The sequence below is a fragment of the Penaeus japonicus genome, unplaced genomic scaffold (genome assembly GCF_977035675.1).
Source record: "Penaeus japonicus unplaced genomic scaffold, GWHDUDI00000001_assembly GWHDUDI00000021, whole genome shotgun sequence".
Classification (NCBI taxonomy): Eukaryota; Metazoa; Arthropoda; class Malacostraca; order Decapoda; family Penaeidae; genus Penaeus; species Penaeus japonicus.
The window spans coordinates 32,043,648-32,056,608 of record NW_028234423.1 but is presented as its reverse complement, the minus strand read 5'-3'; the positions used below and the strand labels follow the sequence as shown (position 1 = coordinate 32,056,608).

The 12,961-nt window shown below is 45.5% G+C and overlaps 4 protein-coding genes across 4 annotated transcripts; all 4 read left to right on the top strand.

Moving 5' to 3' along the window:
• Positions 1 to 2,325: 2,325 nt before the first annotated feature.
• On the top strand, positions 2,326 to 3,889 carry LOC147469583 (uncharacterized). The gene is made up of 2 exons (XM_086548999.1): positions 2,326 to 2,378; positions 3,060 to 3,889. The coding sequence occupies exons 1-2, from the start codon at positions 2,367 to 2,369 to the stop codon at positions 3,810 to 3,812; spliced, it is 765 nt and encodes a 254-aa protein (XP_086405125.1). The 5' UTR covers positions 2,326 to 2,366; the 3' UTR covers positions 3,813 to 3,889.
• A 3,204-nt stretch (positions 3,890 to 7,093) lies between these two features.
• LOC147469582 (uncharacterized) lies at positions 7,094 to 8,398 on the top strand. Its single transcript, XM_086548998.1, has 2 exons — positions 7,094 to 7,140; positions 7,528 to 8,398. Exons 1-2 carry the CDS (start codon positions 7,129 to 7,131, stop codon positions 8,287 to 8,289), a joined length of 774 nt encoding a protein of 257 aa, XP_086405124.1. The 5' UTR covers positions 7,094 to 7,128; the 3' UTR covers positions 8,290 to 8,398.
• Positions 8,399 to 9,438: 1,040 nt separating this feature from the next.
• On the top strand, positions 9,439 to 10,350 carry LOC147469581 (uncharacterized; the record flags this gene model as incomplete). The annotated part of the gene is made up of 1 exon (XM_086549165.1): positions 9,439 to 10,350. A coding segment is annotated over one exon (810 nt), but the record flags the coding sequence as incomplete, so codon positions are not given.
• Positions 10,351 to 11,386: 1,036 nt separating this feature from the next.
• On the top strand, positions 11,387 to 12,889 carry LOC147469580 (uncharacterized; the record flags this gene model as incomplete). The annotated part of the gene is made up of 3 exons (XM_086549164.1): positions 11,387 to 12,115; positions 12,541 to 12,577; positions 12,804 to 12,889. Coding segments are annotated over 3 exons (852 nt in total), but the record flags the coding sequence as incomplete, so codon positions are not given.
• Between the last annotated feature and the right edge of the window lie 72 nt (positions 12,890 to 12,961).

The following is a 12,961-nucleotide window of genomic DNA, read 5'->3' as shown; positions in this document are numbered from 1 at the left end:
TTCGAAATAATTTCCTCTCTCTAAGAATCCAAAACTTCAAAATCCTATCCATACTCTAAAAATCCAAAAAAATTACAGAACTACTCCACTGTCACTAACAACCCAAACATCAGAATCATTTCGATTAAAAAAAAAAAATAAAAAAAAAAAATATTCAGAGAAGTGATCATACACGAACCGACATTCGACAACACCCTTGAGATCCTAGTTAAGAATCTCTTGTCATGCACTCGGGAGGTCTCACGACTCAAGGATGGAGGGGCGTGGTCCTACGAGATCCTACCGACGAAGGAAGAAAAGTTCTGCGCCGACCTTGAGGGATTGAGGATAATGGAACTTTCTTGAGATGGAGGATAGATGTGGAGGTGTTTTGATGGAGGGGAGGGAGGGAGGGATGGGAGGGAGGGGGAAGGGGGGGGAGGGGGGAAGAAGGAGGGATGGGGGAGGGAGGGGGAATGGGGGAGGAGGGAGGGATGGGAGCGATGGGGGAGGGATGGGAGGGGGAGGGAGGGGTGGGAGGTGTGTTGATGGAGGGGAGGAGGGAGGGAGGGGGGGAGAGAGGGATGGGGGGAGGGAGGGAGGGATGGGGGAGGGAGGGAGGGATGGGATGGGATGGGGGAGGGATGGGAGGTGTTTTGATGGAGGGGAGGAGGGAGGGAGGGATGGGATGGGAGGGAGGAGGAGGGATGGGGGAGGGGGAGGGATGGGGGAAGGAGGGAGGGAGAGAATGATGGGCAGAGGGTGATGGGAGGAAGAGGGAGGGAGGGAGGGATGGGGGGGAGGAAGAGGGATAGGGGAGGAGGGAGGGATGGAAGAGGAGAGAGGAGGGAGGAGAGAGAGAGAGAGATAGATAGATAGATAGATAGAGAGAGAGAGAGAGAGAGAGAGTGAAAGAGAGATAGATAGATAGATAGATAGAGAGAGAGAGAGAGAGAGAGAGAGAGAGAGAGAGAGATAGAGAGAGAGGGAGTGAGAAAGAAAAGAAAGAAAGAATACAGTGTGTTAACATTAGAATAATCACACCTCACATCATGTAATTTAATATTTAATCATTAAATGTAATGGCTTTTGCTACCTTTTCAAAATTAAGAAATATTTATCGGATGTGAGAATAAACTTAAGGAAATATGAAATGAAATCACCACCATATTTCCTCATGTATTATCGTAATAAAAGTTTAAAAATTAGACAGATAGATAGACAGTAAGATAGATAGTTAGATAGAGAGTGAGATGATGTGTATGGGATTAGATTAGGAAAAAGAGAGAAAGAGAGAGAAGAAAAAGAGCATTGGAGAGAAAGAGAGAGAGAGGAGAAAGAGGGAGGAGATAAAGAGAAAGAGAGAGAAAGGGCGAGGAGAAAGAGAAAGGAGAAAGAGGGAGGTGAAAGAGGAAGGAGAAAAAGAGAAAGAGAGTAAGTGAGTGAGAGAGAGAGAGAGAGAGAGAGAGAGAGAGAGAGAGAGAGAGAGAGTGAGGCCATGGAAAGAGAGAGAGAGAGAGAGAGAGAGAGAGAGAGAGAGAGAGAGAGAGAGAGAGAGAGAGAGAGAGAGAGAGAGAGAGAGAAAGAAAGAAAGAAAACGGATATGTTTGTGTATGAATATGATTCTATAAAGTGATAACAAAGACACAAATATAAACACCTTTCTCTCTCTCTCTCTCGCACACAGAAGTGTACATACTACAGAAAGATTTTACTGTTGTCATTATCTCAATAAAAAAATATTTCGGATAAAAAAAAAAAAAAATCTGAAGAGTGAGGTTATGAGGCTGGACCTACAGTGCAATAAACAAACAGAAAGGCGACTTGGCAACAGCTGCATACGATCGAGTCACTATAATGAAACTAAACATATTACCGTTTACATGACACTATAAGGAAAACGCGATGTGCTGTACAGAGGATATTGATCTTTTGTGTCTCTTATTTCGTTTCCGTGAAAGTGTAAAGAGAAAAGAAGTAAAAGAAGGAAGGAGAAGAGGAAGAAGAGAGGGAGGAGGAGGTTAAGGAATACGAAGATGGAGGAGAGGATGAGGAAGAAGTTGAGGAATAATAATAATAAGAAGAGGAGGAAGATGGAGAAGAAGAAGAAGAAGAAGATGAGGAAGAAGAAGATAAAGAAGAATAGGAATTAAATGAAGTTGAGGAATAATAATAATAAGATGATGAGGAACACGAAGAAGAAGAAAGAAAAAGCAAAAACAACTCTCCACACTTATTACAAGAATCTGTTCTTTGTCGTCATATTGTTTATGTGCTCATTTTTCCGTCTTATTTCGCGAAGTGGCAACTCACCTACCTGTTGCCCTCTATATATACCTGAAGTCGCTGGGAGAAATTAGTGTAAGACTCCTCTCTCTTAAGTCATCATGAAAATCCAGGTAAGATTCAGGGTAAAGTCATCATTATCATTAAAAAAAATCGTTCTCGCAAGATATCTTCTCATTATCTTCGTTTGCCGTTTCTCTAATATTTCTTGTTTCATTTCCTCGAGCGATACGTGTTATATTTCTACAGCCGGAAGGGTGTGTCATGTCATTATCATGTCTTTCTTGAAGGTCTCGCACGAGAGGAAAAGCCAATAAAGATAATAGTAATAATGATGATGATGAAGATAATGTTAATGCTAATGATTGTAATGGTGATGATGGTGACGATAATGATGATGATGATAGTGATAATAATGGACGAGGAACAAACTAAATGATCATTTCGATAAATGATTATCGTAATTCATATTTTCTTAAAACAAGTGGATAACGCTATTTTGCGTTCTTTTGAACATGAACTTAAGTTCTGAAGTCAGTTAATTCAATGCTTATCATCATCTCTCACTCGTATACACCGCTATGTAAATAAACTTTTTTTTCTTTTTATAACAGATCTCTTTTTCTCTCTCTTTCTACACGCACACACACAACTTTCTTTTGTTCATACTTCCATATTCTGACTATCTGATCATGCACACAACAGTTCAGTGCTCCCGCAGTGCAGTCTAGTCTGTAGCAATCCTTGAGACAGATGAGGTGGAGTAATTCTCTGACCCTACGCCTTGTGTCCAGGTTCTGTTTGGCGTGATTGCCGCGGCCCTCGCTGCCCCCCTTCCCGGCGACAAGGTGGTTGCCGTGCACCATGGTGTGGCACCCGCTCCTCTCACCTACGGCGTGCACCATGGCGTGGCACCCGCTCCTCTCACCTACGGCGTGCACCATGGCGTGGCACCCGCTCCTCTGACCGTCGGCGTGCAACACGCTGTGGCTCCTGCAGCTGTGTCCTATGCTGCCCCTGCTGTGCACCACGCCGTGGCATACGCTGCCCCCACCCCAGTGGCACTGCCCCCGGCTGAGGTCAAGGTCCCTGTCACCCGAACCCACGTCGAGGTTCCCGTTCACCAGAAGGTCCACTATGGCAGCCAGAGCTACGTAGCCGGTGCCACCACCACCATCCACAAGCCGTCCCTGGCTGCCCCAGCCATTGCCCCGCCCTCCACTCTCCTGGCTAAGGTCAGCCACAATGCCCCCGAGCTCACCATCCAGCGCCAGGAAGTGCCCGTCGACAAGTTCACTCCCAACTTCGTTGACACTCCCTACCACGCTGGCACCATCGTCAAGTACACCGAACCCGAAGTGCGTGAGGTTAAGGTGCCCACCCCGTACGCCCAGCCCATCGCCGTGCCTCAGCCCGTGGCCGTGCCCCACCCCGTGGCCGTGCCCCACCCCGTGCCCGTCCGCCAGGAACTCCACTCCCTCACCGTCCACAACGCCGTGCCAGCCGTCCATGCCGTCCCAGCCGCCGTGGTCAAGGCCGACTATTAAGCCTTGAAGCCGGTGCAAAGCCGCAGATATTCACGTCACGCAAGAACCTCTTCTGTTGTACATTTGTACCATACCAATTTTCAAATAAATGTATAAAATGCCTACGAAACACCTTTTGTTTCCCTGTATAGAAGAACAAAGCTCGGAGGAAATATTCACTTTCTAAAAGTAGCATGATATCTAAACAGGATTAGTAATTATTTAAATGATTATTATCATGGATATGGTGATTTGGACAGTTATGGTATCATTACCATTAATGGTGATGATGCCAATAGCAATAGTACCTGAAATACTAGCAATAATAATGGTGACTTTGGTTGTGTTTACTATCATTACCAACATTATGTCATCGGTAACGAACCCACAAGTATAAGGAGAGCGTGACTTTCAGAGTGTTTAGAAGGAGAACAGAAGTTTGAGTTTATGTTCGAGAAATCTAAATCCTTGCGCAGCCGGGATATAAGCACGCAAGTGTAACATTATGTAATGAAAGGTTGCTAGGCTCCTCACCAAATGCAAACTAAGCGTCTGCTGGTGACCCTGTGTGTGACTATGACTTACGTCCATACGAACCGATCTCGTAAACGCTATGGAAAAACTGTTATCGGTGTAAAATACGAGCTTGTTTAGCTATTGGTCATTGCCTGATATGTACTTCAGATAGTATAAAACATTTGTGTCAGGATATGAAGGGAAATGTGCATTTATTTACATTTACGAAATGTATAATGATCATTCTTCTTTTGAGTGCAGATTTTGTAAAAGTCAGCGAGATCTTATACTACTTACTTAGCCCCCCCCCCCACAAAAAAGAAGAAAAAAAAAAAAGATACACACACAGATTAATTAAACAGATAAATCTACACATAAATCAATTAACATTATTTGCCAATAAAATGGTTTAACATACTTGATGTATAGACAGAGAAACACACTAAGAGATAAAGAGATGTACTAATATATAGAATATATTCACATAGATAGAAGCGTATGTAGCTTATACTAACACACTTTTACACACACACACACACACACACACACACACACACACACACGCATTTCTCTGTGTATGTATGCATATGAATAGACTGATAGAATATAGTATATATAGTAGACACACACACACACACACACACACACACACACACACACACACATATATATATATATATATATATATATATACATATATTATTTCTTTATATATATACATATATTCTTTCTTGTTAAGTTCTCTCTCTCTCTCACACACACACAAACAATCACTTTTCTTGCTCTCATTATGTGATGACGAATACCATAATACAATGTTCATCCATCAAAGAAGTTACATAAATGTCTATCTATATTCTATCTATTTTGCTTGCCTTCTTCAGTAATCAACGCGCAAAATATTTTTTCTTATCTAAATTTGTATTTGGATTGTCAGTTCTTGTGGTGAGTTCTCTGCTTGTAATATGGGCGCGTAACCTTTGTTTACTTGTTTATAGCAGCAGTAATTCGTGTAACAGCGATGATGCACTCTATCATAAAGTTAATCTGTGTAGGCTTGGGGGTAGGGGCTATTCAGGAAAAGGGTCAAGCTAGGGGCTATTCAGGAAAAGGGTGCCACTAAAACCTATTCAGGAAAAGGGTGCCACCAGGGACTCTTCCGGAAAAGGGTGCCATTAGGGGCTATTTAGGTAGAAGGGTGCCACTAAGGTTATTCAGGAAAAGGGTGCCGCTAAAGGCTATTCAGGAAAAGGGTGCCACTAGGGACTCTTCTAGAAAAGGGTGTCACTAAGGGTTATTCAGGAAAAGGGTGCCACTAGGGGCTATTCAGGAAAAGGGTGCCACTTAGGGCTATTCAGGGAAAGGGTTACGCTAGGGGCTATTCAGGAAAAGGGTGCCACTAGGGGCTATTCAGGAAAAGGGTGCCACTAGGGGCTATTCAGGAAAAGGGTGCCACTAGGGGCTATTCAGGAAAAGGGTGCCACTAGGGACTCTTCCGGAAAAGGGTGCCACTAGGGGCTATTCAGGAAAAGGGTGCCACTAGGGGCTATTCAGGAAAAGGGTGCCACTAGGGACTCTTCCGGAAAAGGGTGCCACTGGGGGCTATTCAGGAAAAAGGTTACTCTAGGGGCTATTCAGGAAAAGGATGCCACTAGGAACCATCGCCATTCCAGCATGAAGAGGTTAATTGGGAAGAGTCTGGAATTGGGAAGTGATTTAGCCCAGTCTTTCTTACTTCGGTGAGTGGGTCATCCAAGGTGAATGAAGAGTGAATGACACATGGAGGGTGAATGAAGAGTGAATGACACATGAAGGGTGAATGAAGAGTGAATGAAATATGAAGGGTGAATGAAGAGTGAATGATACATGAAGGGTGAATGAAGAGTGTATGACACATGGAGGGTGAATGAAGAGTGAATGACGTATGAAGGTTGGATGAAGAGTGAATGACACATGAAGGATGAATGAAGAGGGAATGACACATGAAGGGTGAATGAAGAGTGAATGAAACATGGATGGTGAATGAAGAGTAAGTCACACATGAATGAATGACTTGATTTACTCGGATATTTATACATTTCTATTTTTCTATCGTATAAAAGCATTGTATTCACCCTTGCCAGATGGGTGACGTCCACTTATCACAAAATATAGATATAATAGAGATACTTACAGCTGGCCCGGGCCAAGCGTGGAAGTGTGGAAGCATACTACTTCATGTGATAAATATATAGTCAGGAAACATTGTTCATGGGACTTTAATCCTAAGTTCTAAGGCTGTTCTTTCTTCCTTTAGGTTTGCGTAACAAGAAAAATATCATCTTCTTTTCTGTGTTCATTTGGTACACCTAATTCCCTTTTGATATCTCAGGATTAAAAAAAAAAGTGCTGAGGAAATAAAAAAAAGTTGATGGTAAGTAAAATAAATACACAAAGATGAATTACCAAAAACTTCAGGAATCTAATTTCGAGTGAATGAAGTTGGATTCGAGGGCGAATGACACTCTAATAGTTTTTCAAAAATACTGATTTAACAGGAAAAATGTCAAGCTTACTTTTTTCAGACTAATATCTAAAAATCTTCATCGTTATTGACTGCTTTTCTCTCCTTTTCTTTCTTTCTCCAACTTTTAATAGACTACAAACCTTAAATAGATAAAAGAATAAACAACCTCTTCGTATAAAGACTCGAGATCCTTGTCGCCATGCCGGTTTCTAACTACTGTTATTCGCAAAGTGGCAACTCGTCCACCTGTTCCCTTTATAAGGAAGGGGAATCGGTGAGAGAAGTCAGTGTAAGACTCATCGTTGTTATATCATCATGAAATTCCTTGTGAGTGACTTTGGTCTCGTTTTCTCTTTTCCCTCTAAGGTTGATTAAAACTTTTGATGAAATTACTTCTTCAAATGTTTCTCTTTCATAATCCAGAACAGCAAAGTTTTTTTCTCAGAAAAAAACGAAAAATAATATATGCTAGTATGTTGGTATTCAACTAATTATCACAATAAAACTTTTAGTTTTTGAATAATTCTTGTTACTCTCTCTCCCCATTTTTCTTTCTTTCTCCTCTCTATCCCTCACACACAAACTTCAAACTTCCTTCATCTAATTACGTGAATATGAATGCCATAGTATAATGTTCTCTTGTCACAGTGTACTTTGCAGCAAAACGTAAAACTATTGAGGTAAATATTCTCTGACCCAACGCCTTGTGTCAAGGTTCTGTTTGGCGTGATTGCCGCGGCCCTCGCTGCCCCCCTTCCCGGCGACAAGGTGGTTGCCGTGCACCATGGTGTGGCACCCGCTCCTCTCACCTACGGCGTGCACCATGGCGTGGCACCCGCTCCTCTCACCTACGGCGTGCACCATGGCGTGGCACCCGCTCCTCTGACCGTCGGCGTGCAACACGCTGTGGCTCCTGCAGCTGTGTCCTATGCTGCCCCTGCTGTGCACCACGCCGTGGCATACGCTGCCCCCACCCCAGTGGCACTGCCCCCGGCTGAGGTCAAGGTCCCTGTCACCCGAACCCACGTCGAGGTTCCCGTTCACCAGAAGGTCCACTATGGCAGCCAGAGCTACGTAGCCGGTGCCACCACCACCATCCACAAGCCGTCCCTGGCTGCCCCAGCCATTGCCCCGCCCTCCACTCTCCTGGCTAAGGTCAGCCACAATGCCCCCGAGCTCACCATCCAGCGCCAGGAAGTGCCCGTCGACAAGTTCACTCCCAACTTCGTTGACACTCCCTACCACGCTGGCACCATCGTCAAGTACACCGAACCCGAAGTGCGTGAGGTTAAGGTGCCCACCCCGTACGCCCAGCCCATCGCCGTGCCTCAGCCCGTGGCCGTGCCCCACCCCGTGGCCGTGCCCCACCCCGTGCCCGTCCGCCAGGAACTCCACTCCCTCACCGTCCACAACGCCGTGCCAGCCGTCCATGCCGTCCATGCCGTCCCAGCCGCCGTGGTCAAGGCCGACTATTAAGCCTTGAAGCCGGTGCAAAGCCGCAGATATTCACGTCACGCAAGAACCTCTTCTGATGTACATTTCTACCATATCAATTTTCCAATAAATGTACAAAATGCCTACGAAACACCTTTTGTTTCCCTGTATAGAAGAACAAAGCTCGGAGGAAATATTCACTTTCTAAAGGTAGCATGATATCTAAACAGGATTAGTAAAAGTAATTTAAATTATTATTATCATGGATATGGTGATTTGGACAGTTATGGTAGCATTACCATTAATGGTGATGATGCCAATAGCAATAGTACTTGATATACTAGCAATGATAATGGTGACTTTGGCTGTGTTTACTATCATTACCAATATTATGTCATCGGTAACGAACCCACAAGTATAAGGAGAGCGTGACTTTCAGAGTGTTTAGAAGGAGAACAGAAATTTGAGTTTATGTTCGAGAAATCTAAATCCTTAAACACCCGGGATATAAGCACGCAAGTGTAACATTATGTAATGAAAGGTTGCTAGGCTCCTCACTAAATTCAAACTAAGCGTCTGCTGGTGACCCTGTGTGTGACTATGACTTACGTCCATACGAACCGATCTCGTAAACGCTATGGAAAAGCTGTTATCGGTGTTAGCTATAGGTCTATGCCTGATATATATTTCAGATAGTATAAAAAAAAATTGGGTTAGGATATAAAGGGAGATGTACATTTATTTACATTTACGAAATGTATAATGATCATTCTTCTTTTGAGTGCAGATTTTGTAAAAATCAGCGAGATCTTATACTACTTACTTAGCCTCTCCCCCCCCCCCCCTAAAAAAAAAGAAAGAAAGAAAGAAAAAAAAAGATACACACACAAGATGAATTACACACTGATAAATCTACACATAAATCAAATAACATCCTTTGCCAATAAAATGGTTTGACATACATGATGTATAGACAGAGAAACACACTGAGGGATAAAAAGATGTACTAACATATAAAATGTATGCACATAGATAGAAGCCTATGTAGCGTATACTAACACACTTTCACACAAACACACACAAACTTCAAACTTCCTTCATCTAATTACGTGATGATGAATGCCATATTATAATGTTCTCTTATGACAGTGTACTTTGCAGCAAAACGTAAAACTATTGAGGTAAATATTCTCTGACCCTACGCCTTGTGTCCAGGTTCTGTTTGGCGTGATTGCCGCGGCCCTCGCTGCCCCCCTTCCCGGCGACAAGGTGGTTGCCGTGCACCATGGTGTGGCACCCGCTCCTCTCACCTACGGCGTGCACCATGGCGTGGCACCCGCTCCTCTGACCGTCGGCGTGCAACACGCTGTGGCTCCTGCAGCTGTGTCCTATGCTGCCCCTGCTGTGCACCACGCCGTGGCATACGCTGCCCCCACCCCAGTGGCACTGCCCCCGGCTGAGGTCAAGGTCCCTGTCACCCGAACCCACGTCGAGGTTCCCGTTCACCAGAAGGTCCACTATGGCAGCCAGAGCTACGTAGCCGGTGCCACCACCACCATCCACAAGCCGTCCCTGGCTGCCCCAGCCATTGCCCCGCCCTCCACTCTCCTGGCTAAGGTCAGCCACAATGCCCCCGAGCTCACCATCCAGCGCCAGGAAGTGCCCGTCGACAAGTTCACTCCCAACTTCGTTGACACTCCCTACCACGCTGGCACCATCGTCAAGTACACCGAACCCGAAGTGCGTGAGGTTAAGGTGCCCACCCCGTACGCCCAGCCCATCGCCGTGCCTCAGCCCGTGGCCGTGCCCCACCCCGTGCCCGTCCGCCAGGAACTCCACTCCCTCACCGTCCACAACGCCGTGCCAGCCGTCCATGCCGTCCATGCCGTCCATGCCGTCCATGCCGTCCATGCCGTCCATGCCGTCCATGCCGTCCATGCCGTCCATGCCGTCCATGCCGTCCATGCCGTCCCAGCCGCCGTGGTCAAGGCCGACTATTAAGCCTTGAAGCCGGTGCAAAGCCGCAGATATTCACGTCACGCAAGAACCTCTTTGATGTACATTTCTACCATACCAATTTTCCAATAAATGTACAAAATGCCTATGAAACACCTTTTGTTTCCCTGTATAGAAGAACAAAGCTCGGAGGAAATATTCACTTTCTAAAGGTAGCATGATATCTAAACAGGATTAGTAATTTTTTAAATTATTATTATCATGGATATGGTGATTTGGACAGTTATGGTAGCATTAATATTAATAGTGATCATGCCAATAGCAATAGTACCTAAAATACTAGCAATAATAATGGTGACTTTGGCTGTGTTTACTATCATTACCAACATTATGTCATCGGTAACGAACCCACAAATATAAGGAGAGCGTGACTTTCAGAGTGTTTAGAAGGAGAACAGAAGTTTAAGTTTATGTTCGAGATATCTAAATCCTTAAACACCCGGGATATAAGCACACAAGTGTAACATTATGTAATAAAAGATTGCTAGGCTCCTCACCTAATGCAAACTAAGCGTCTGCTGGTGACCCTGTGTGTGACTATGACTTACGTCCATAAGAACCGATCTCGTAAACGCTATGGAAAAACTGTTATTGGTGTAAAATACGAGCTTGTTTAGCTATTGGCCTATGCCTGATATGTACTTCAGATAGTATAAAACATTTGTGTCAGGATATGAAGGGAAATGTACATTTATTTACATTAACGAAATGTATAATGATCATTCTTCTTTTGAGTGCAGATTTTGTAAAAGTCAGCGAGATCTTATACTACTTACTTAGCCTCCCCCCCGAAAAAAAAAAAAAAAAAAAAAAAAATAGACACAGATTAATTAAACGGATAAATCTACACATAAATCAAACAAGATACTTTGACAATAAAATGGTTTGACATACTTGATGTATAGACAGAGAAACACACTGAGGGATAAAGAGATGCACTAATATATAAAATGTATTCACAGAGATAGAAGCGTATGTAACTTATAATAACACACTTTCACACACATACACACAAACTTCAAACTTCCTTCATCTAATTACGTGAATATGAATGCCATAGTATAATGTTCTCTTGTCACAGTGTACTTTGCAGCAAAACGTAAAACTATTGAGGTAAATATTCTCTGACCCTACGCTTTGTGTCCAGGTTCTGTTTGGCGTGATTGCCGCGGCCCTCGCTGCCCCCCTTCCCGGCGACAAGGTGGTTGCCGTGCACCATGGCGTGGCACCCGCTCCTCTGACCGTCGGCGTGCAACACGCTGTGGCTCCTGCAGCTGTGTCCTATGCTGCCCCTGCTGTGCACCACGCCGTGGCATACGCTGCCCCCACCCCAGTGGCACTGCCCCCGGCTGAGGTCAAGGTCCCTGTCACCCGAACCCACGTCGAGGTTCCCGTTCACCAGAAGGTCCACTATGGCAGCCAGAGCTACGTAGCCGGTGCCACCACCACCATCCACAAGCCGTCCCTGGCTGCCCCAGCCATTGCCCCGCCCTCCACTCTCCTGGCTAAGGTCAGCCACAATGCCCCCGAGCTCACCATCCAGCGCCAGGAAGTGCCCGTCGACAAGTTCACTCCCAACTTCGTTGACACTCCCTACCACGCTGGCACCATCGTCAAGTACACCGAACCCGAAGTGCGTGAGGTTAAGGTGCCCACCCCGTACGCCCAGCCCATCGCCGTGCCTCAGCCCGTGGCCGTGCCCCACCCCGTGCCCGTCCGCCAGGAACTCCACTCCCTCACCGTCCACAACGCCGTGCCAGCCGTCCATGCCGTCCATGCCGTCCATGCCGTCCATGCCGTCCATGCCGTCCATGCCGTCCATGCCGTCCATGCCGTCCATGCCGTCCATGCCGTCCATGCCGTCCATGCCGTCCATGCCGTCCATGCCGTCCATGCCGTCCATGCCGTCCATGCCGTCCATGCCGTCCATGCCGTCCATGCCGTCCATGCCGTCCATGCCGTCCATGCCGTCCATGCCGTCCATGCCGTCCATGCCGTCCATGCCGTCCATGCCGTCCATGCCGTCCATGCCGTCCATGCCGTCCATGCCGTCCATGCCGTCCATGCCGTCCATGCCGTCCATGCCGTCCATGCCGTCCATGCCGTCCATGCCGTCCCAGCCGCCGTGGTCAAGGCCGACTATTAAGCCTTGAAGCCGGTGCAAAGCCGCAGATATTCACGTCACAAAAGAACCTCTTCTGATGGACATTTGTACCATACCAATTTTCCAATAAATGTACAAAATGCCTATGAAACACCTTTTGTTTCCCTGTATAGAAGAACAAAGCTCGGAGGAAATATTCACTTTCTAAAAGTACCATGGTATCTAAACAGGATTAGTAATTATTTAAATTATTATTATCATGGATATGGTGATTTGGACAGTTATGGTAGCATTACCATTAATGGTGATGATGCCAATAGCAATAGTACCTGAAATACTAGCAATGATAATGGTGACTTTGGCTGTGTTTACTATCATTACCAACATTATGTCATCGGTAACGAACCCACAAATATAAGGAATGCGTGACTTTCAGAGTGTTTAGAAGGAGAACAGAAGTTTGAGTTTATGTTCGAGAAATCTAAATCCTTAAGCATCCGGGATATAAGCACGCAAGTGTAACATTATGTAATGAAAGGTTGGTAGGGTCCTCACCAAATGCAAATTAAGCGTCTGCTGGTGACTCTGTGTGTG